Genomic DNA, 25,754 nt, shown 5'->3' on the forward strand with positions numbered 1-25,754 from the left:
GGATCCAGCTTTCTTAATTACTTACCGTGTGTGCTGACAAGACTGACAGGACGGTAGGTCTTGTTTATCAGTTGCTAGGACAAAGCGCGTTGGTAAAGTAATATTATCATGAGTGATAAATATTAATTGTTTTGATATTTTGATTTACAATATTTGTGTCTAGCTTATCAATAGCTGAATTGTTGAATACTGATTTTAGTAGATATAGTTTACTTTTTCATTAATCATTATGAACGATTCATTCCTATGTTTATGTTTTATTTTTTCAATATATTATAAAGGTATCAGTTATTTTCCATTATAATTAGTCTCATTATAAATTACATGATTTCATCCACAGTTATTTGATCAATTAAAGGTCTTATTCAAATTATTGTAGTGGCTTGTGGGTACTTCAGAAGAACCATCACCATCTCTCTGAAAATAAAATTATAGAATGAGTTAATAGTTATTCATTATTATTATTATTCAACTGTTCAAGCTATAAGAGGAAATTGGAAAATGGCGTGAAATAGAAAGTCACGATAACTCTTACACGGAAAATTTAGACACTGAAATTTTTAGATCAGAATATAAAAAAAAATTAGAAATGCACCAACGTGAAGTCAGAAGCTTTTGAGCAATCGTTTATTCAATTGCTTCAATTGCGCCTTTGTAGCCTTCAGAATGAACCTATGAATAACGAGAGTTCAAAAACTCCAGACTTCACGCCAGTGCATTTTTTCTTCGATATTTCAAATTGGTCGGATCTAAATATTCACGCTGAATTATCAGATTTTTATTTTTAGATAGTCTTCTTGAATTTTCTATTATTCTAAAGATGAGCAGGGAATCTATCGATTCCCTCGAAAATATTCGAGTTAAGTTGAATTTCGAACCAAAATACTAAAAACAGAAGAACTCTGTGTAAAAACTTGGAATGATCGAAGCCACACCCCTAAGGGATCTGTAGAAAGGCTTTGCTAACGGTCGAATGGAAAACGGCCTGAATGCCCATAAAAATCGGCATTTCAGGAAAAAATGACGATACATCATAACAATGGATTAAGAAAAGCAGTCGACTACGATCAAGACGAAAACAGAAGAGTCAAAAGACTAAAAACCATCCTGAAAGACAACTGAAAAACCCTGACCGCGAATGTAACAAGAAACAGAATTCGAAGAGCAAATTGAAATATAAAAATCACTCAGAGACACAAATAGAAGATAGCAATAAAAGAATTAATCATTCTAATCTGCAAATTCACAGCCATACAGGAAACAGGCGAAGAATCAAATTGAGTTCAGTCCAGTCTACAACTACAACATATGTGCAACACTTGCACCGACAACGAGAAGTGTCCAAGTGTCCAGCGACCCTTAAAAACGATTAGATCTAAATATCATCTTCTTCAAACTCTTTTAATGGGTTGAAAATAAATTGAATAATGCTATCAACATTAAATTCTGCTCGAGGATTTAAATTTCAATTCTATAAGGTTTTCCAATAAGAGGTTTGTAGAGCATTGACATATACCTCATATTTCACGTGGCCCCAAGGAAAATAGTCTGAAGGTGTTAAATCGCATGATCTCGGTGGCCAATTGTGATAACCTCTTCGAGAAATAACACAGCCAGAAAAGGTTTCTGCTTAATTGGTATTATTTAGTTGTTTTTTTTTTGGATCGTTTCAAAATAAGTAAGGTCCAATAACACCACCAGCCCAAAAACCGCACCAAACACTGATACGTTGAGGAAGGAGAGGCTTTTAAGGAATCATACTTGAATTTTCCAAGCCCCAAATGCGACAAATCTGCTATTGCTGCTGTAGAGCGTAGCATTGAGGAAGACCCACATGAGTCTATCCGCCATCGAACACAGGAATTGGATCTGTGTCCATCCACTTTATGGAAGATTTTGCGGAAGGATCTTAGTTTGCGTGCTTACAAAATGCAACTCGTGCTAGAATTGAAGCCAAACGATCATCAAGTAAGGCGTAGATTCGTCGAATGGACCCAAAATTAGATTGCCGTTGTTTCCGATTTTCATAAGCGAATTTTGTTTAGCGATGAAGCGCACTTCTGGTTGAATGGCTACGCATTTGGAGTAAAGCTAATCCTCAAGTGTACACCGTTACATCCAGAAAAACTGACTGCTTGGTGCGCTTTATGGGCTGGTGGAATCATTGGTCCGTACTTCTTCAAAAACGATGATGGCCAGAACGTTACAGTCAATGGTGATCGGTATAGAGCCATGATTACTAACTTTTTCATTCCTGAATTGAACAACCATGATGTCCAGGAGCTGTGGTGCCAACAAGACGGCGCAACATGTCACACAGCTCGTGCCACAATCGATTTATTGAAAGACACGTTTGGTGACCGAATAATTTCACGTTTTGGACCTGTGAATTGGCCTCCAACATCTTGTGATATAACACCGGTAGACTACTTTCTGTGGGGCTATGTATAGTCATTGGTCTATGCGGATAAGCCACAAACCCTGGACCATTTGGAAGACAACATTCGCCGTGTTATTGCCGATATACGGCCAAAAATTTGGAAAAAGTCATCGAAAATTGGACGTTCAGATTGGACTACATCCGAGCCTGCCGTGGCGGTCATATGCCAGAAATCATATTTAAAATGTGATGCCACAAGATTATCTTGCGGATAAATAAGTTCTATAGCTCTAAAAAAACACCCTTTACTCGTGGGCTATTCAAAATGAAACCTCTTATTGGAAAACCATTAACAAGACTAACAAAGCTTTATACTTACAATCAACCGGGTCCAAATAAATCGATTGTTGTGAACTACAGGAATCATGACGTTTGCTGGTTATGACTACTTCATCAACTTCTTCCTGGCGTAACATTGGAGTGTTCAATGCCTCTGAATCGTCTACTTGACTCGAATTAGATCTGGAGATTACAATTCTTTTTTCCCCATCTTCTGTAATATCGATTGTAACAATGGTGTCGTTGTTGGAATCGTCAACACTTTCTTCATTGGCTTGAACTGATTTTTCTATAGATTGAACGTATTCTTGAAAATCCTCTCTTTGGTTCTCTTTAGCGTTGAATGATTTTTGTTGTTGTATCTTCTCGACCGATTTCAACTCGAAAAATTTCTTCAATAGGTCGACACTTTGTAAATTGTCATCTTCTGAGCTGTCTTTTATTTCTACTTCATTATTTTGGAATTCTTTTTCGTTATGGTCTTCATGTTGCTCTGAATCCTTCGTTGGAGTTAATGGTTTTTGATGAGGAAATTTCAATGAAGAAATGATATCCTCATGTGTGTTGAAAGTCATAGCAGCTCCACCAAGGGAGACAGGTCTTCTACGTTCTCGAAGTTGACCACCATAAGACAAGCGTTTGGAATTTTCACTCGAACCAATGGTCGTGGGAGTTTCTTGGATTTCACCAGATGCTACTTCCGATGCACTTCTTTGGAATGCTCTAAGATGAACTTGATCATTTGATCTCGCTATCACCGAAGCCAGACCTATAGTATTGACTGGGCGTCTGGTTCCTACTGCTCCTCCTATAACGAAATCTGGAGACCTTCTGAATGAACTAGGAGATAATAAAGCATCGTTGCTTTCGAAAGATTTCGCTTGCTTGTCTGCTCCATCGAATTCGGAGGGATAATAACGTTCAACAAACGATTGAGTTCTTAGAGGAATTCCTCCTCTTGGGGATGTAGGAATCTTGGCGGAGGAACTTCCATACACTATTTGGCTGTCGGTGGTTTTTATAGGCTCTTTAGAGTTTAAAATTGCCCCTCCAATCGAATTGGGCCTTCTCCAATTGAAAGGCTGATAAGTGGAATCACCAAATCCTTGTCGCAGTAGGCCAAAAGAGCCAGGCAACTTATCGTTCAATTCTTTGAAACAAGCTCTAATGTCATACACGAGTTCCCTCTTCTTACAAGAGTTCTTGATATCGGTATTTAAAAGAATTGTCATGATTTCAACCAGTTCTTCCTGAATGCCGATATGCCTATCTTTAGCGTAGACCCTGTAATCCTTCAGTTTAAAGGAAATGGCTAGCAATCTCTGCTCCAGGTTATAGAATAGATTAGAATCGTTGGTGGTATTCGATTTCAATTTCCTTTCTGAGAACGACAGTCCTGAGAAGGATTTAGACATGGATTTATTCAAACGTATGGCAGTCTCACTTCTGCAGTTCTCCTCGAAGAGATCTATTATGGCACGAACGCTGTTGACTTTTGGTAGCTCTTCCATGTTTTTGAGTTAGTTCTGGAATGGATACATTAGAAAAATACCAATTATAAGACAGTAAGTAGCTAAGTATAGAACATCAAGTCCATTTTGCTAATTGATGAATACAGAATAAACCAAACAACAGTTTTTCAGCAAAATGCAAGCATTGATACTGATTCATTATTTTCAATTATGAAATGTTGAAAGGTAATTCGAAATTCTAAGGTGTATTACTTTGCTTCCGCCGTTTTGCAATAACTGGATGAAGCGGTAAGTCGTAGTCGAAATAAATAGATCGTAGATTTCATAAAATAATCTCAGGTATTTGTAAACGCCATCGAAATATTAGTCGATTTATTTTTGCATCATGAAGTTATTCTCGATTTAACATGTCAGATTACGAGCCAAATTCTCGTCATTTGCGGAGATTTTCATTTTCTGCTTTAATATCAAAATATCTGCGGCAGCTGAGGCTCATCGAATGATCTCTTATACCTATGGTGAGGCTGCTTTTAGTAAAAGAACGTCCGAGAGTGATTTCAAAGCTTTTAAAACGGTGATTTTGACGTCGAAGACCAGCATGGTGGTGGAAGACAGAAGGTTTTCGAAGATGCAGAATTGGAGACATTACGTGATAAAGAATCTCGTCAAATGCAACAGAATTGGCAGGATCGTTGGGAGTGACGCAAAATCCATTCAAAACGCCTGAAAGTCATGGGAATGGTTCAGAAACAAAGAGTGCCTTACGAATTGAAGCCGAGAGATGTTGAACGACGTGTTTGCTTGTGAACAGCTGCTTGTAAGGCAAAGGCGGAAGGGATTTCTGCAACGCATTGTGACTGCAGACGAATAATGGGTTCATTACGATAATCCCAAGCGCAGAAAATCATGGTGATATCCCGGCCATGCTTCCACGTCGACGGTCTAACCGAATATTCACGGTTCTAAAGTCATGCTTAGCATTTGGTGGGACCGGCTCGGCGTAGTGTATTATGGGCTGTAAAAATCGACTGAATCAATCACAGGCGATCACATGACAATGCTCAACCCCATGTTGCGAAAGTGGTCAAAACATACTTGGAAACATTGAACCTACCCACCCGCCGTGTTCTCCAGACGTTGCCCCATCGGACTATGACTTGTTTCGATCAATGGCACACTTCCTGGCTGACCAGCACTTCCGGTCTTATGAAGAAGTAAAAAATTGGATCGATTCGTAGATCGCTTCAAAAGATGACCAGTTTTTTCAACGCGAGATTCGAACGCTGCCCGAAAGATGGGAGAAAGTAGTGGCCAGCGATGGACAATACTTTGAATCATAAATGTATAACCATATAACAATAAAGCCTCGAATATCGGAAACAAACGGCGGAAGCAAAGTTGTACGCCTATGTAGCCCTCTAGAATATTGAGTTTTTTAATGTGTATAATCGAATAAAATCACTGAAAACTGAAAAATTAAACAAGGTGTCTCAAAAGGAAGTTTGGGTGTTTTTTTTTGAGGTATATAACTTTAAGTTGGCATAACTGTTCAAGATGGCGACCGATTTAACAGCTGTCAAGTGATTTATTCTCAGTTTGGTTTGGCAATTCATCATGAATAAACTCACGCCTGAACAACACTTGCAAATAGTGCAATTTTATTTCGAAAATAATGGATCTGTGCGGAATACGTATCGCGCACTACGTCCATTTTATTTTGTTTAGCGATGAAGCGCACTTCTGGTTGAATGGCTACGTCAACAAACAACACTGCCGCATTTGGAGTGGAGCTAATCCTCAAGTGTATGTCGAAACACCGTTACATCCAGAAAAAATGACTGTTTAGTGCGCTTTATGGGCTGGTGGAATCATTGGTCCGTACTTCTTCGAAAACGATGATGGCCAGAACGTTACAGTCAATAGTGATCGGTATAGAGCCATGATTACTAACTTTTTCATTGCTGAATTGAACAACCATGTTGTCCAAGAGCTGTGGTTCCAACAAGACGGCGCAACATGTCACACAGCTCGTGCCACAATCGATTTATTGAAAGACACGTTTGGTGACCGCCTAATTTCACGTTTTGGACCTGTGAATTGGCCTCCAAGATCTTGTGATTTAACACCGCCAGACTACTTTCTGTGAGGCTATGTAAAGTTATTGGTCTATGCGGATAAGCCACAAACCCTTGACCATTTGGAAGACAACATTCGCCGTTTTATTGCCGATATACGGCCACAAATGTTGTAAAAAGTCATCGATAATTGGACGCCCAGATTGGACTACATCCGAGCCAGCCGTGGCGGTCATATGCCAGAAATCATATTTAAAATATAATGCCACAAGATTATCTTGCGGATAAATAAAATTCATGTCAATCGAATAATCCATCGTTGTTTTATTGCAAGTCAAAGTTCTATAGCTCTAAAAAAACACCCTATATTTTGATATCAGGTCATCTATTTTCACGTCCGGTACCTCAGCAAAAAGAATTTAAGATATTTTGGGCTGAATTATCCTTTTCTCAATGCACTTCTCAGCAAATTGAAAAAATCTAATAATGACTACCTATTATGCTCCACTTCTGAATCAAATATTCAGATTATTATTGTGCCTTCTAATGATTGTAAGTACACCTACCTTTTGAGATTTTTTGGAGAATAAAGCACCCCACAGGACTAATGTTCATCGTCAACTCGTAATTTTATACAAATTTTAGTAATAATTTCATCTCGATTAATGACAAATGAACTGACAAATCTCAATTTTCTATTGTGCTCTCGTTTGAGACTGAGAAAAATACTCCGATATTTTTCCAATATTCGATTTTCTTTATATGCATAAAATATTGATTTCTCCAAGTATGAACACAGACTAGTTCAGTGAATTATATTAAATAATTTTAACAATTATCTGATTATGAAAAAAAATTAATTTTGTAATTTTGCATTAAAATTAAATTTTGTTATCTATATAGGGAGACATAGTTTCAAATGATAATTGTAAATCATTTTCTCCAAAACCTTTAAAGAAATATTAAATAACGATATTAAATGACGTATCCGAAATTCATCAAACGGCTTTAAATATTCAATATTGATTAAGATCGCCTGTTATAGGGGAAAACTGTCTGAATAACACATATGTTAATATGACTTATTGGGGTCATTATTATAATTCCATGATTTTAAAGAATAAACAATGAATATACTTACTATGGTATGTATCTACTTTTGCCAATAATTTGCACAATTTAAAATACCTATAGAACAAAACACGCCTAACAATCTTTAAATTGAATAAGTTTTATTGTATTCAATTCTTTCTGAACTCAGCTAAATTTTATCTCCAGATAAATTCGATCAAGTGGTTTATTTATAATACTTATTCAATACTATGAATTGAAGATTTGTGAAATTGATAAGAAATTTTGTACTAATAATTGTTCTTTTGCCTTGTAAAAAATTTGGATGAAGTCAAACTAATTATCAAAATGAACGACACCCATAAACATGAAGAGCTCAATAAAAAACAAATATAGTGAATTAATCTTTTTCAAGTAATGCTAAAGCTATCAGCACTTACCTTTAGACTCGAAGGACTAAATTTCAAAATTGATTCCTTAGCAGTGTCTATTTCCTTTCCAATATATACAATTATTTCACTAAGAAATTTCTTCAGAAAACAAAAACAAGGAAAAACAGTTACTTTAATTTTTTTTTCCTTTTCACTGGTGAAAAATATTAATATCAGGAACATAAAAATTATAAGGTTGGTTTCTATAGCTTGAGAGAAAAAACTGCTAGAAAATTTCATGTTGAATTATGTGTTTTATTATTAAAAAATACCTTTATGGAATCTCTTCACCAAATAATTTTGGAAATTAATTCAAATTAACTTACTATTCAAGATATCAACTAAGACAACTGAATAGAAAATGGAGAAAGAACTGAAAATATTCCAATTGATAATATGCCAACTTTAAACCCAAATATATGAAAACTGCAATAAATTAAAAAACAAAAACTTCCGAATAAATCTTTATTTATACAAACAATTATCGAATACATTAATTAATTATGCATTTCTACTTACATTTACAGCAATGAGAACAAGGGAACAAATGTCCAAATACATGGACAGTTATAATTTACATTTAAATAATATACGATAATTATTTGGACATTAGTTCCAACAGGATGGTATCGTTCAATCCTGTGATTGAATTGGTATAAAAACCAAAACAATCGCCTGTTTTAAGCCACATGATTCGACTGGCAGGGGACTGAAGACCCAACAGCATGAGAATTATTACATTTTGATTTAACAAGTTTGCTGTGACAGGAAAAATCACCTGTCTTTTTCTTACATCATTAAATCAAAATAAATAAAGGTTAACAACAAAATACAAGATTATAGTCATCAGGTTATTATACAAATTGTTGAATATATATATTGCTTTGGTTTAAGATTGCCTGGCTAGGAATAAGACGATCGTAATGATATAAGATAAGACAGGGGGTTGGTTCAGTCCAACAGTGAATCTTCATCACTGTGACGGTTATCACCTGCCCTAATAATAAACCCAAGTGATCAGATATATCATTTATTTACGGTATCATTTCATTACCATGCACGTTTTATAGGCTAGCTGAACAAAACTTGACATGTAGGTTTTAGGAAACCATAGAGTAGATTCAAGTTGGCCATGCTGAATCGGCACTCAACTAACTCTCAAACAAGGGATGGATAGACAACCCGTATAGTTTGAATATGAAATCGGGCACAAAGATATGCTATCTTTCAAGTCTAGGTCGCCTGTAACCAATTGATTTCGTTCAACAAAAAAAAACAAGAATCGAGATTGATAAAACAGTAAATCAAGGGTGTATACTACCTTTCACACTAGATTCTTCAGTACAGATTCATTTTGATCATGGGCAATTTTTGGGAGAAACATTTATTCGGCGATTTAGAATAAAATCACTGATTTTTTTCCACAAAAATTTATAATTTTTGTTTTATATTACTTTGAAAATTGAAAGGATTTTTAAGCATATCTGAATTATTTCAATGATGAATTTCAACATTTCTTCATTATAATGGAACTACCATTTTTTCTAAAACAATTCTTAAAGCCAATTCATGGCTTACTAATTTGGTAATATTTCAATTCATTGATATTCTGAACCTTCAAATTTAATTAAATAATTTTTTCCGTAATAGATTTTATCTATTTTTTCATCAGAATGTAAAAGTTCAAAATTTTTTTTAATTGATTGAAATAATGGAGATACAATTGAAAAACATTTCCAAAGTTACATACAAAAACACAAACTATATTTTTTTTGTGGAAAAAATCAATGAGTTTATACTAAACTGCCATACGAAGATTTCTTTCAAGAATTGAAGAATCGATAAAGCGATTTCCGCACAGAATCAAAGTTGAGAAAGTTAGTGTACACCCTTCAAAAAAATCTACTGTATAATCTCCTAAGATATCCATTTCAAGTGTTCTATGTTCCAGCCCATATGAAAGCAAGAAACACGTGTAAACCATACACCAGTGGGAGAGTAGACAGAAAGAAGCTTTCGCAACCTTTACGAAAAAAAAAAACAAATATTTTAATGAAGGTCGGTTATGAAAAAAACAGAGTAATTCGTTACTATCGATTCAATGGTTTTGGTAGTTAGTTATAATTTAAAGTCTATAGAGACCTACCTTTCTATCAGAAATACATTAATTTATATCAGCAGCACAAGGGAAACATCGATATTTAACACTAATTCCAATAACTTGCTTACCTTCCACGAAAACTCAACAATTAAATCCATAAATATACAAGAATGTACAAACCTGAGTGAAATCAATGAAGAAGTGTACAATATAAAATTTCCTAAGTTAGATTATTTGAAAGTTTGGAGGGAAGCATCATAGGATCTGAATATATGTCCATATACTTATCTTTGCTATCGCTTAAATATGAAAAAGATCACAATGCCAAAGTGAAGTCAATAAAATGGGCTCAACTAAACAAAAAATTACAAATTGGATGGTAAATATACAGTACAAAGTGAGTTGAGCGAAAAAATTCATCGACTACAATTCGACTCCAAGGATAATTGATTTCCTTGTGACTTACATTTCAAATTAAAAAAAAATTGATGTAAAAATAAAAAAACACTAACCTGTAGAATGCAGGTTTTTGGGTACTCTTTTTCCGATTAAAAGGAAAATAATTGTACATACCATTTCAGCTGGTATTTTAGTGTTAAATAAACCTGTCGAAAATAAAATATTGTCAATAACTCAAAATCTCCTAACGGATTGTTCTGAATGTTATCAGAAGTAGCAAGAATTCAAGAGATTATGTTTTAAGAATTACGCTTATTTAAATCTGTTCATCTTCAGAAAAAAAAAAAAAATCGGAAAAGTTATCATTAAACTTGCGGTTGATACACCAGGTATATTGGAGATCATCTGAACCTTGGCTGCATTATAACGGGACCAGTGGGGAACATAGGACCACCATAAACTAATCCAGGAGGCATACCCATCATACCTAAGACAAAACGAAAAAATAATTAGAAATATAAAACATAAAACGATGGATAGTGTGTTTTATTCGTTTTGAATATTGTCACTTTTTCTGATCTTCAGTTTGCGGATTTCTTGAAAATGTAGGTACTTAAGATGAAAAGAATAAGAATGGAACAAAAACTAACATAAAATACTTACCTGAAAACACAAAATAAACAAGGAAATGAAAAATTTCGAATATTTAAGCCTAGCATGAGACACACAGCTAATTTAAGTTCTACAGAAAATCACACATTACTCAAGTGTTTCATTTTCCTAGGTCAAGGGACTAGTTGTATATTCACTTTGAGTTGTAGTTCATTATTGAACTGCACTTCAAAATGAGGCAATTACTGAGTAAATAGTTCAAAGGAACGCCTAACATTGGCCGTTGCATAAGATAAACTGTTTTTTCATTAACAATCTATATTGTTTATCATTAGCTGAAAGACTATTATGTATTCAGAATTGAAATGATAAATAAATATTATCATTATTATCCTTTCCCTCTAAAGAAAAATTTCGACGCAAGAAATAAAAAATTCCTTTACAACTAAAAATAAATTTGACCAAGTAAAGAAATTATGTTATAAAAATACACTGCGCCAAGAAATTAAAGCAACATAACTCAATGCCGGAATACAAAAATATCTAAAGAAACTGGGGATAAAAACGATATTTTAATTTTTTTTTTAATTCACAATTGTGTCTTCTTCAGGTGAGTATTACTGGATACTCTAAATATGCTGTAAACAAATCAAAGGCACTTATGTCCAAGCGCTTTTTCAAAGTGTGTTCATAAAAACTTATAGATATCTTATAAAGGCCATCAAGTCTACTTGATGAAGGCAATACATAATACCGGGTGTTCCTGAATTGGAAGTAAAGGGTGTTTTTTTAAAGCTATAGAACTTTAAATTGCAATAAAACAGCGATGGATTATTCGATTGACATGAATTTTGTTTATCCGCAAGATAATCTGGTGGCATTACATTTTAAATATGATTTCTGGCATATGACCGCCACGGCTGGCTCGGATGTAGTCCAATCTGGACGTCCAATTTTCGATGACTTTTTCAACATTTGTGGCCGTATATCGGCAATAACACGGCGAATGTTGTCTTCCAAATGGTCAAGGGTTTGTGGCTTATCCGCATAGACCAATGACTTTACATAGCCCCACAGAAAGTAGTCCAGCGGTGTTAAATCACAAGATCTTGGAGGCCAATCCACAGGTCCAAAACGAGAACCGCCTAGGTCACCAAACATGTCTTTCAATAAATCGATTGTGGCACGACCTGTGTGACATGTTGCGCCGTCTAGTTGGAACCACAGCTCCTGGACATCATGGTTGTTTAATTCAGGAATGAAAAAGTTAGTAATCATGGCTCTATACCGATCACTACTGACTATAACGTTCTGGCCATCATCGTTTTTGAAGAAGTACGGACCAATGATTCCACCAGCCCATAAAGCGCACCAAACAGTCAGTTTTTCTGAATGTAACGGTGTTTCGACATACACTTGAGGATTAGCTTCACTCCAAATGAGACAGTTTTGTTTGTTGACGTAGCCATTCAACCAGAAGTGCGCTTCATCGCTAAACAAAATAAAATGGACGTAGTGCACGATACGTATTCCGCACAGAACCATTATTTTCGAAATGAAATTGTACTTTTTGCAAGCGTTGTTCAGGCGTGAGTCTATTCATGATGAACTGCCAAACCAAACTGAGAATAAATCACTTGACAGCTGTTAAATCGGTCGCCATTTTGAACAGTAATGCCATCTTAAAGTTATATACTTCGAAAAAAAAACACCCCTTACAAAATAAAATGAGAAATTCCTTGGATAATTAAAAAAAAAGTCCAATAAACAAAGCGTTCACGGGCCCATGTTTATAATAAGATATAAAGGAAATGTAGCAGTTGTTTTCAATTACTCTTCATTTATGATATCAATAAAAATTAAAATTAAATTTTGAAGATCATTCAAGCGATGCGAGCCGTGTATCTCAGTGTGGATCATCAAATATCTTGGAGTGTGCACTTTTTTAGGTTAAATCAGTGCTACCAACTAAAAGTATCTCAGTGCCAAGGGAATAATTTCAGTTTATATTGAACAACGATACCAAGGGATAACGTATACAACACGTTCTGTGGCGTTCCTTTGAACCAATAATTACTTTGATATCATACAACGAATCCTAAATAAAACTAGTGTTTGTCTAGATAAAAATTACCAGTTGTCCACCCAGTTTATCAAAGACTGAATCGATGAAGGTAGACGAGCAATTCTAATACTATTTTGGAAAATTGTTATTGATGAGGGTGAAAATCTGGCAATTTGAGATAAGTGATTCTAAGGAGAGACAGAATGTTATCGAATGGACATATCAAATTGAACAAATGACAATATTCAAGTAGGGAGTCTTTCGAATGCTTGGAATTCTGTATCAAATAAGGTGAATGTGGTCAAAAATCATAAAAAAAAAAGAACGGAACTTATGTTCAGTCAAAAAACGATGCAATTAAATGACAGTAAAAACCACTGGCAATGGCAAAACTAAGCGAGTGACAGATATATTTAATGCAAACATGCCAACACATATGCGTGAATAATACCTGGGAACTTGCCGTTTAATGGAACGCAGTGTGTCCCACATCAATAATTGTGTGTGTAGACGTCATTTTATCATCACCATCGAGGTCAAAAACACATTATTTGTCCACTTTATAAAAGAGAATTTTCATCTACGTGCCATCCAAGCCACAACGTCACCTCATGCAACCCTGCATGGTATTCCCCCAAAGAAACATTCATCAAATAGATTTTTATATGAACCCCTAAACCATTTTACTCATTTCGCGCTACCATTTCTGTTCTTCGCAAATTTATTTTTTTGAATGATGCATCAAATGGACGTTGCAAATTGGAGGCTTGAGAATAACAAACATTCTGCTTAATTCATATATTTGAAGAAGAACACACAACTATTATCTAATAAATAGTGGTTTTATGAATCACAAGATCGAAATATAAAACTACCAAAAAATAAAATATTGACGGGTAAAAATCAAAAAAGTTTGACAAACGACAATTGTTGAGAAGAGCTTCGATTTCATACAAACTAACTACTACCCTCTAAAAAAAGTTCAGGTTATCATCATCAATTTTCAGTCCGAGTAATAATTGCTAAGAGAAAAAGAAAGGAACTTACTTTGAGACAGCCAAGTGTAGATGGCCCTTTTACTAACAAAACAGTGAGTCCAAATGAGATAACACTTGCACTGTAATGTTCCAGAGCACTTTTATAGATCGGGTGCGTGGAATGGTTAGAGATAGAGATCTTACGTCTTTTACGGTATCTACTGTAAATGTTTTCATGTGCTAGTAATGATAGTGTTATTTACAACCTTTCAGTTTTGAATTTACTAAACCCTACAATAAATGAGAATATGTCAACCATTGAATTGATGTTCGAGAGTAATCAAAATATCAGTACAGGGTGTCCCAAATTGGATGCTCAGTGAAACCAACTCGAGAACTACGAGACCAAGCAAAAAAATCTACGAGGACCCCCAATCCCTTTTCCTAAACAATTAGATATCAGACAGCAAATCACAGATATCTTGATTTGTTCTCGAGTTACAGGGTGTTTCTGAAAAATGCCCATTTCAAATATTTAGCTATATCTTGGTTTCTGTTCGTGATATTCGAAAAATTATAAAATATTTTTTTCTACATTCATGCAAAAAGCAAAACTTTATTGAACTATATTTAGTGGAAAAAGAAGTTCTTTATTGCACTAGTGCAATAAAGTTTTTATGGCACTCATCTGTCATTCTACTTCAACGTGCTGATGGAAATCATCGACAGTAGCGGAGGGATACGTAGAGGAATCACATGCAAACAAACTCAGTGTTGCAAAATAAATATTTCAGCCTGAAGGAAATAACGATGTACAGTTACCAAGTACTAGTACGTTTACAGCAGTAACAAATCAAGAAGTGGATTTAAAAAGTACTTCACTACGAAATATTCATATAGAAAATTGCACCAATTGTTCATTCACTTTCAACCTTGAGGGTAAAAATAAAGTTTGAGTTAAATTGTTCGTAACGTATTAGTTCCTGTTTCAATGCAAATCAATATTAATAATAAAGTATTCAAGTTGCGCTTTTCATTTTCCTACACCTAGTGCCGCACCTCAATAAATCATTTTTTGCTTTTTGCATGAACATAGAAAAAATGTTGTATGCAACTCGTGCAAAAATTGTTTATTGCACTCAACAATTTCACGTCGAGTGCAATAAACATTCACTTTTTGCACTTGTTGCATAAATAACTATTTTCAGTAATTTTTATAGTTTGTATGATACCCATAACAGATCATGGGAGTTCCAAAATGGTCGTCACGGTGAGAAGACTACTTCTCCTCACGTCCCATTTTGGAGCTCCATAATTTGAAAGAGTTTAATTTTAATGTGTCGATGGGACCAGCCAAGCACATGGTTAAAAGATTGATCAATCAATCAATCATAACAGATCATAGAAATTAATCAACGATTTAGAATTATAGAGGTGAATTGGGTTTTTTTGAATAGGACACCCTATATATGACTTCATTAAAATTATACAATAGACACAAATTTAATTAAATATCAAAATAATCTGTAATGAGTATCAGTAAACCAAGAATTCTTTCTGAAAAAAAGTTTTAGAATTTTTCGAATATCTCGAACAGAAAGCAAGAAATAGAAAAATATTTGAAAGATTAACAGCAACGCCCTGTAACTCAAAAACGAATCAAGATATATATGATCCGCTTTCTGATATCTTATCATTTTGAAAAAAGAGGCCAGGGGTTCTTGAAGATATAGTTCTCGAGATGCTTTCAGTGAGCATCGAATTTGGGACACCCGTACTACTAACTAATTATCTTGTTGCATCTGGATAAAAAGTTATCTTATAATCGAAAAAGAGTTCGGCTAAAATCTATCAAATTTAACATGAAATATAATCGAGAAAACATTAACCTTCTTTATTGAAGAAACTGAAAATAGTCCTACAAATTCAAAAAATTGACTGTGTCCTTGAAATCGCGTTTTTAACCTTTTACACATTCCAGCACCCGACATATAAAATAGAAATATTAAAAAATCGTTAATTCCATCAAAGTCGAAGCGATGAACACGCATCTATAAAAAATTTCATCTTTCAGAAAAGTGATGAAGATATATTATGGTCAACGTCCAGACAGTGAACAAAAACCAGTGGATAAAGGTAACCACAGCAGATAATTTTTAAGAATATGGCACAACACTGCTCTTTCGAAAATTTTCACCGAGTCTCTTTCGTTTTTTATCTATCATCACGTCTTTCACCAAAGTCAATGGGGTAGAGGTTAACCGTCGATTTGATGATACACGGCCATCGCAGTTGTTGTTTACGTACCTGGAGGCATGCTGAGGGGGGGCGGCCTGACCAGATGGCCCCCGATAAGAGTGGGCGGGCCGGTTATCATGTGAGGTCTCATTTGGGACATTAGTTGGCCTCCGTGTAACATCCCCAAGGGGGGTCCGGAGACTCTGACTTGCTGGCCGAAACGTTGCATCATTGCAGCTTGATGGTTCATGGCGTCGATCTGTTTCGCTTGCTGCACCGCCGCCTGTTGTGCAGCCGAAACTGCTATCGCTAACTGCAAAAAAAAAGGAAAAATAAATAATTGCAATAATGATAATACGAACTGTTCTTTATTGGCCATCGACCCAACTCGTTCAGCCACTAATAATAATAATAATAATCAATAGATTCAGTTCTTACTTGATGGAAATTCAATATAAGTACCTTAAACTTCAATAGTGCATTGTGTATTTAAAATTGTTGTTTTATTTTTTGTTAAAATTGAATTATCGTCGTTTTAAAACTATTATGTAAACTTAGTCTCCGACTTCAGCAAATTTGACTGGGAGACGGGAATAAATAATAAAAATAAACACTTAATTCCACTTAATTTTTTGGAAATGAAGTATATATTTCCATTGAGAAAAACGATAATAATAATAATAACGGGTGTTTTTTTTCGAGGTATATAACTTTAAGTTGGCATTACTGTTCAAGATGGCGACCGATTTAACAGCTGTCAAGTGATTTATTCTCAGTTTGGTTTGGCAATTCATCAACGCTTGCAAATAGTGCAATTTTATTTCGAAAATAATGGTTCTGTGCGGAATACGTATGGCGCACTACGTCCATTTTATTTTGTTTAGCGTTGAAGCGCACTTCTGGTTGAATAGCTACGTCAACAAACAAAACTGCCGCATTTGGAGTGAAGCTAATCCTCAAGTGTATGTCGAAACACCGTTACATCCAGAAAAACTAATTGTTTGGTGCTCTTTATGGGCTGGTGGAATCATTGGTCCGTACTTCTTCAAAAACGATGATAGCCTGAATGTTACAGTAAATGGTGATCGGTATAGAGCCATGATTACTAACTTTTTCATTCCTGAATTGAACAACCATGATGTCCAGGAGCTGTGGTTCCAACTAAACGGCGCAACATGTCACACAGCTCGTGCCACAATCGATTTATTGAAAGACACGTTTGGTGACCGCCTAATTTCACGTTTTGGATCTGTGAATTGGCCTCCAAGATATTGTGATTTAACACCGCTAGACTACTTTCTGTGGGGCTATGTAAAGTCATTGGTCTATGCGGATAAGACACAAACCCTTGACCATTTGGAAGACGACATTCGCCGTGTAATTGCCGATATACGGCCACAAATGTTGGAAAAAGTCATCGAAAATTGGACGTCCAGATTGGACTACATCCGAGCCAGCAGTGGCGGTCATATGCCAGAAATCATATTTAAAATGTAATGCCACAAGATTATCTTGCGGATTAATAAAATTCATGTCAATCGAATAATCCATCCTTGTTTTATTGCAATTCAAAGTTCTATAGCTCTAAAAAAAAAACACCCTTTACGAACTTTATTGGCCATCGGCCCAAGTCCTTCAGCCTCTAATAATAATAATCAATAGATTCAGTTCTTACTTGATGGAAATTCATATTAAGTACCTTAAACTTCAATATTGAATTGATATTTTATATTTTGTTGAAATTGAATTATTTATGTTTTAAAACTATTATGTAAACTTAGTCTGACTTCAGCAAATTAGGCTGTTTGGGAAACGGAAATGAAAGAATAAGTGAAATAAAATAAAGTTGATAAAAAAACCTTAATCTCCACAAATTCTTTAAAATTAAATATTTATATATTTTCATTTAGAAAAACGATGATAATAATAATAATAATACATTTCTATTTATCACAAACACTAACTTCCCCGGCCAAGAAGGTGCTTCACAACGACCCAAAAGTGCTTTAACTTTGCGAACTTTTTTGTAGTGAAATTTAGAAATTTCAATGCGTTGTTGGTTCGTGTATTGTTCCATTTTTAGTAAGGGCGTATTTTTTATTTGTCGAATATCAAAAGCCCAATTGCCCAAATAGCGGGCTATTCAGCATGACACCTCTTATCGGAAACTCTTGTCAATTCAAAATGGGAACTGATATTATCAGAGGGGTCATTTTTTTTAAGGATCCCAACAGGGCCTTATCTAGGGCGTGGCAAAGGTGGCACTAGTCACGGGCGCAAGGTCCGCAGGGGCGCCCAAAAATATCAAAAGAAAAAATATTGCTACTCCTCTCAATGAGCATTAACAAGGAATCTGGAAACATTTAAAATATTGCTAGCCCTCCCTAGAATTTTCGTACTAAGCCTAAAATAATTACAAGATCAGCAAAACGAAAATATATGACTACTATTATGAACAAAAAAATTCTATGAGAAAATATAATGGATGGAAAAAATCTTAAAAAATGGGGGGCCCTGTCTAATATATTGGCACAGGCGCAATAGTACCTAGATACGGCTCTGGATCCCAAGGTTGATTATTGAAAATAATAAACCCAATAGACCGCAAAATGCGATATTAGGGAGAATGATATAACCTTATGTAATGCTAGTCTTGAGACATTACAATCTTTTTATTCTCAAGAAATGCAGCCGTCATAAAAAATTCGCCTTAAGCAATATTGGTTATTATTAACAATACTGCATGTCATCTATAAGATTTGAATAATATGATTTGGATTAATTAAATGCATATGAAGAAAATAATCAGTAGCCCACAGATATTGATAATGAAAAATTGATAAGATAATATTTTCCAAGGCTACTTACTAGTTTATCATTCATAATTTTCATTTATGTACTTGGAACCCATTTCAAACAATTTTGTTGTCTATTCAATTATCAAGTCATCTAAGAATATTTAATTATAATACAAGTGCAGAAGGCATTGATATTCTTACACGAGTTCAAAATGAACAAGTGTTAGATTGAGCCTTCTTTACGGGTATCATAAATTATTTTCTTTAATTCACTCAAGTTTTTTATTATTAATATAAACTAACTGACGAAGAAACTGCAACACATAAAAGAAGCTGTTTAAATTAAAATTTTTTTGGGATAAAACATATATAATAAAGCAAGGAGTAAATGATTGAAATTTGGAGAAAAACGAAGGGTTTACAATTTTTAATAAATTTGTTAATAATGTGTTTGTTCACCGCGACTGTCCACCCTACTGTCGACCTGATGCCATTCCACATTCCAATGTTGACGTTCTTTGCACCACTGTAATCGTTGCCGGCGATACTCAAACACGAGATGGGGTCGATAATGCTGCAGTCCAAAAGACCTTATCCGACGGTAAACTGTTCTAACAGTTACAGGACGGCCTGATCGAGTTGTCGCAAATCGGTATCTAATGGCCATAAGCCTTAGACGTCAATCTTGAACTTCATTTGTGCCCCTTCGACGTCCGGTGCCTACTCTTCTTCGATTTTGGGCATTATCAAACCACGCTTGACAACATCTCATAACAGTAGTTGGATTTCATACGGTTAGAGATTTCTCGAAATGACAACCCCGCCTCCTGTAGACCAATAATTCGAGACCTCTTTCAAATTCACTTAGCTAACGATAAATTCCGCGTACACGTGCTCTAGGCATTTCAACAACAACTAAACATCGACTTTGGATCTCCTCGAACAGTTGGTTAGTTGTAAAATTCAAAAAACTTGCAGAAAACAACTACAATATTCAAGTAACGAAAATTGTTCACATAAAAAAAAACCTTCACGACTTTTTTCTCCAAATTCAATCATTTACTCCTCAGTATACTATCTATGTTTTACCAAAAAATTGTCTAAATATAAACAGCTCCATCTGGGTGTTGCAGTTTCTTTGTCAGTTGGTATAGAATATTATCATAAATAGCGTTTAGTGATTTTTGCACTAATAAATGTTGGTTGACAGAACTGTTTTCTTCGTCACAAAATTGACAACTAATAGATAAAAACATGACAGGTGAGTTTCGAGCATATATGTAATAACGAAATATAGATGTGGCAAAATGAATGGATTTGCCACAGAATTAGAGAACAGACTGTTACTTACGTTCGTTGCAGCTGCACTAGATGTAGGTACATGTTGTTCTTCAGGCTTAGGGGCTGTGACTTTTGTATACTTGAGACGTCTTGCCCGGATTTCCTCCAAGGAAATGTCTTCTGCCGGGTGTATGATCTTACTGCTGGTGCCTGTATTCGTTATTAGTGGTACCTTGTCACTAGCAGGGGTTGATGACGATCCAGCAGCCGCTTGATTAGTCGTCGGAGGTGCGCTAATAGTAGCACCTGTAAAAGATGAAGCTGAAGGTGGAAAACCACCAAACAAACAATTAGACAAAAAAACCATAAATTCACATACATGGTCAATCACAATGAAATTATTTCGATAGGTGTTTATCACATAAAAATTCCTTGAGTCATGAAAAAACTAATAAAATATGTTTCCAGAAGGGCTTGAATTTGTTAATCGAAGATTATGACAGCCAACGATACTTCTATGTGAAAAAACAAATATATTTTCATTGCTGTTAATTTCCAAAATGAAAACATTACCAACAAGTATAATCTAGTCGCAACCTCAGAGTAATAAACAGGTTGTCCTTAAATTGGAAGTACAAAGGAAAATGAGAGATTCCTTGAATAATTTTAAGAAAAAATTCTGGTATTCCTACTTTTTTGTGATTATTATACCAGTTAATCTTCTCTATAGATTAGGAAGAGACAAAATATTAAAATCAACCAAAAGAAAAATTAATTATCCAAAACTATACAATTGAGTAAACGGTTACTAAATTGAATAACTAAATAAACATAAAAACGAATTATAAATTTAGATTAAAAATAGAAGACCAAAATTTAACACGTTCACTGCTACTATAGATTTTGCCCATTTCAATCTATGCCCCCGGGGGGCATGTTACTGTCCATGATCACTGTGCGGCACATGCCCCCGGAGATAAGTGTGTACATTTTTTTTTTCAGGATCCATCTAACGAAGAGATAATCTAATATTCAAGGTACCAACTGTTGGCAATCATTTTGGATGTGGTAATCTACCTAAGGACTCAGCCGCACTTGTCTCGGGTGTCCTGGAGCCTCTGAATTCAGTTCACATATTTATTTGGTATTAGTTCGAATTCTAGGCAGGATGAATCAAACATTGAGTTATTCTGTTGTTTTTTCAAGTATTTTTGTACAATAAACAATAATAAATATTGTCAGTCAGACTATCATCTTTTGAAATGGTTTATAAGTAGTTTTTGTATTATTAAGAGACATATTATCTCAAGAAACTTATTGATCTCCAAGCTGTGATATTGAATTTAAACTTGTAATTTTATATCAGATGAGTCGTTCCTATTTGTGTCCCTATTTTGTGTTGTGTTTATGTCGTGTTGTATAATTTTATATTTTATCTTGTTATAGGCACTTCCTATACTTTTTATAGATGTTTAGATTCAAGATTTTTAGTTATATTTCTTTCACACTGCTACATGTAATTAGATTATGTCTGTTTGTAACAGTATAAATAAATGAATTATTGTCATATTTTTTTCAGAGAACAGAATTATGATTCGCAATCTTAAATAAACTTAAGCAGTATCCAGGTTGCTCTGGACAATTCAAACAAAAAGAAATTACCCGGCGAACTTCTCAGTATGAACAAGAATCGGCACATTTCACACATGCCCGGGAGGCATGTGCCACATCGAACTAATGAAACATTAGTTGTGTGCGGCACATATCCCCGGGGGCATATGTTGTGATAAATATTCGAATAAGTATATTTTTCAAAAAGAAATCAATTGCTTTTTGCATCGTTCTAAATGGATAAAAAAACAACTTATTTATGGCTTTTGCACTGGAATGTTTTTGATGCGGCACTAACTTCAAGACTCAATACATGCCCCCGGGGATACGTGCCGCAGTGAACTTGTTAAAAAAGTTGATTTAGTTATAAAATTTATTAGCGATTCACCCAATTGTAAATACAGTTTTGGATAATTTATTTTTCTTTTGGTATTCAAATTTTGTCAGCTGAAACTGTATTTCTAGACAAAAAGACATATCAGATAGTGAAGGTTTTAACACAATTAGGTCATAATTTCGATATTTATATTTTCAAATGCATATTATATTATCAAAAATGTTGATTATAATGAATGGAATCTATTCATTTAAATATGAGATTTCATAACATTTAACTTTTCGTCCCAAGGTTTGGCATTTAATCTGCATTCTTCCCCATGATCTATCAACATTATTATCTTGAGTTTATAATGTTTTTAGCCATTTTTAGTTATTTACATCAATATTTTATTTGTTATTAGAACACTTCCATTTATGTGTGGCGTAAGAGGTGAGCTCTTTGTGTAGATACCACTAAATTGGGTGAAATACATCACAGGTTGGTCTGTGAAATATTTTTAAATTCTGCTCTATCTATGTTTATAACTTTGAGGTTACAAACAGCAAAAACTTTTTCAGGAATGTATGATTTTTCTCTAAACTGATAGAAAAACTTTCTGAACTAATTCTCAAAATTAATCAGTTTCCAGAATATAACAAATAATTTGTACAACCATAGACCATCTCATTAACTAAAATCCAAAATCAATGAATATATCTTACTCACCCTGTGAAATAGGTTTAAAATCCGCTCCTACAATAGCACCACCAGATGATGAGGTTGGTACAGCACTAGGAAACAGCGGTTTTGGTGGTCCTGGTTGACCTTGCATCATCATGTGATGAGGCGGCATCATTTGCATTCTGTAATACAAAAGCTCATTTCCTGACGACATTCTGTATGAGTACAGGTGAGCAGAAATATTATATTGAAACGATTGAAACAAAAAAAGGGGCAATTCCTTATTTTGCCATCATAACTTTCCACTAAGCCTTCTGGACAAAGTGGAAGTTATATACTTTTTCAAAAGAGATGTACAAAATAAGGAATTACAAAAATATAACTCTTCCGTCAATACTCACCCCGGATGCATAAACGGTGAACCCATGGGCATCATAGGCATTCCTGGAGGCATTCCAGGTGGTGGCATCATACCTGGGGGCATCATGCCTGGAGGATGAGGACCTTGGGCATTACCTAATGGATGGTCCTGTTTGAGTTTTTTGTTAGGTGTAGGTTCATCGTCAGATCCAGAGTCATTTCCACCTTGCCGTTGTTTTTCATGTTCTTTCAAATCTGCAGGAGGTATTCCTGCAACAACATTAGGTTTATCAAATATGTTCACCTGAACAATCTACAGGAAATGAAATATAGTAATATAGTTTACCTTCCATTCCATAGATTTCGATTTCAATATTAGAGCGGGAGGGTAAAGAGTTAGGTACTTTATCAATTGTCTCCTTATGCACTTGCATACAATGAATCGACAATCCAGGTCCTGTATATAGTTTCTTGTGGCATATGTGACACTTGAAATGTTTCGCTTTTTGATGTTGAATCAAAATCTTCTCGTCTTCGAATTCCCGATTGCAGTACCTAGATCTAGTTAAGGAAAACTCAAAGCGAATTGAATTTATAAATAGAACGCCACGATGATAAAAATAGAAGGCCTCACTCATCTAAAATAGAGAGGCCTCTATTTATCGAAAGGTTCTGAGCAATGTGATAAATAAATATAATAAGGATACCAACACCAGGGTTTGGACATCTTCTTCTTTTTGCGACCCATTTGTGCAAAATTAAATAAGTTTCAGTTATAAGTAGAGTATATCACAGATACAATCACTATCAGAATCACTAGAGAATGTTTCACAACTTAAAACTGCGCCTAAGTTTTAATTTAAAATGGCGACTATTCTTTCACATCAGAAGCAATATCAACGAAAAAGGTTCATTCACCAGACCTGCGTGTTGCTACCTTGACAGATGACCTACTTTAACGATCACAGAACTCTACTATAGAATGTGGTTTCTAGTATTATTGTGATTCTTTTACTCGTTAGATGGACCTATATTCACTGTAATAATTGTGTGTTTTTAATTTTTTATTGAGCAAAGCAATTAGCACTAAATGAACGATAGTCTAAGCTTCTGGTCATGTCATTTTTTACTAATTATCTTTTTATAAAGTTCACTCAATAATACATAGAGTAATAGACATATTGTAGATAGAGGTTCCTGAGGTAAAAAGAAACACTCGTTTTTCCTAACTATTTTTACCGATTCGATTTTTTTTCTCACTTAGTATAGCCAATAAGCCAATATTATGGAGTTGACCGATTTAGATGAAATTGATGTTCGGAAAAAATCATCACATTAATAAAAACTATATTCCGAGAATCATTTCCTTCAATTCTATTTTATGTGCGAGATACAACTACAAATAATTTTTTTCAAGAATTTTCAGCAGACTGTAACTTTTCAACCGAGCTGAATTGAAAAAAAATGGTTCAACTATATGTACCAGTCAAAGACTCACCCTGTATATGAAATAATCATTCGAATGTTCATGCCGAATTTCATGAGGTTCGTCCTCATCTAGATGAAATAACCGACAACAATGACATCATAATGAATCAAATCATATTTAGCGATCTACACCTAAGGCCTAAATCGCTCAACAGAGGACTCCACCACGAAGTACGCCAACAGAGGACGCCACAGATTATATAAAAATTACCGCTCAATAAGTCAACTGATCAATGATCAGTAAACTAACAGAAAAAATTATTCTCAATAGACTGACAAAATTACTAACCAAAACTGAAATGCGGGATCCGCATTAATATGGATTTAAAGAAAAACACAGCTCCGTACAACATATGTAGAATAGCAGTTGAAGCTATTCATAGTTTCAATAAAAAACAAAACATGGTAATGCTGTTTCTTGATATAGAAAAAGCATTCGATAAAGTCTGGGTCGAAGGATTAATATACAAAATGATACAAATAAAACTGCCACTGCCAACTTTTTCAGTTGAAATGAATGACGCAATATCTCGACCAAAATATATTGAAGCAGGCGTTCCACAAGGATCAGTCCTTGGATTCCAGAGTTTCCAAACACAGACCTGGCCCTTTTTGCAGACGATACTGCGATATTTCCTAAATCCTTTCATGCGACTAACGCGAATAGATTATTACAATATCACACAAACGTCTTAAAAAAATATTATGAAACCTGTAAAATCAGTTTGAATGAAAGTGAGACCCATCAGATTTTGGACCCAAAAGGGCCTTATTCGAAATATGAGGCCCAACTTTGAAATTTCCAATGCAAATCCATGTTTTTTATTGCAGATTCGGATTCAGCGGTAAATTTTACATCCGAATTGGTTGAAACCAAAATTTTTTCGTCCTTTTTTTGGCCTTATGTAGCGTTTTTTGTTCAAAAATTCGGGGGCGTTCATTCAGATCGGGATACACAAATTCATATTCTGATACTTAAGACCTTAGTAATTTTGTCCACGGATTTTTGAACAAAAAACGCTGCATAGGGCCCAATACAGGACGAAAAAAATGTTG

General features: G+C 34.7%; 2 protein-coding genes across 4 annotated transcripts; both read right to left on the reverse strand.

The window, feature by feature from the left end:
• Window positions 1-241: 241 nt before the first annotated feature.
• On the reverse strand, window positions 242-7,591 carry LOC123682567. Of its 2 annotated transcripts, none has more exons than XM_045621273.1 (3): window positions 7,408-7,591; window positions 2,760-4,245; window positions 242-417 (listed from the first exon to the last, which is right to left on the reverse strand). In XM_045621273.1, coding segments are annotated over exons 2-3 (1,473 nt in total). In that variant the 5' UTR covers window positions 4,231-4,245; window positions 7,408-7,591; the 3' UTR covers window positions 242-415. The 2 variants fall into 2 exon arrangements, with proteins under 2 accessions (XP_045477229.1, XP_045477230.1); XM_045621274.1 differs by lacking the exon at window positions 7,408-7,591 and adding an exon at window positions 6,833-7,027.
• A 628-nt stretch (window positions 7,592-8,219) lies between these two features.
• LOC123682568 (BUB3-interacting and GLEBS motif-containing protein ZNF207) lies at window positions 8,220-24,130 on the reverse strand. Of its 2 annotated transcripts, none has more exons than XM_045621276.1 (7): window positions 23,918-24,130; window positions 23,557-23,765; window positions 23,252-23,480; window positions 22,896-23,032; window positions 20,310-20,560; window positions 16,230-16,473; window positions 8,220-10,755 (listed from the first exon to the last, which is right to left on the reverse strand). In XM_045621276.1, the coding sequence occupies exons 1-7, from the start codon at window positions 23,956-23,958 to the stop codon at window positions 10,670-10,672; spliced, it is 1,197 nt and encodes a 398-aa protein (XP_045477232.1). In that variant the 5' UTR covers window positions 23,959-24,130; the 3' UTR covers window positions 8,220-10,669. The 2 variants fall into 2 exon arrangements, with proteins under 2 accessions (XP_045477232.1, XP_045477231.1); XM_045621275.1 differs by having other exon boundaries at window positions 22,896-23,065.
• Between the last annotated feature and the right edge of the window lie 1,624 nt (window positions 24,131-25,754).

The sequence above is a fragment of the Harmonia axyridis genome, chromosome 6 (assembly GCF_914767665.1).
Source record: "Harmonia axyridis chromosome 6, icHarAxyr1.1, whole genome shotgun sequence".
NCBI lineage: Eukaryota > Metazoa > Arthropoda > Insecta > Coleoptera > Coccinellidae > Harmonia > Harmonia axyridis.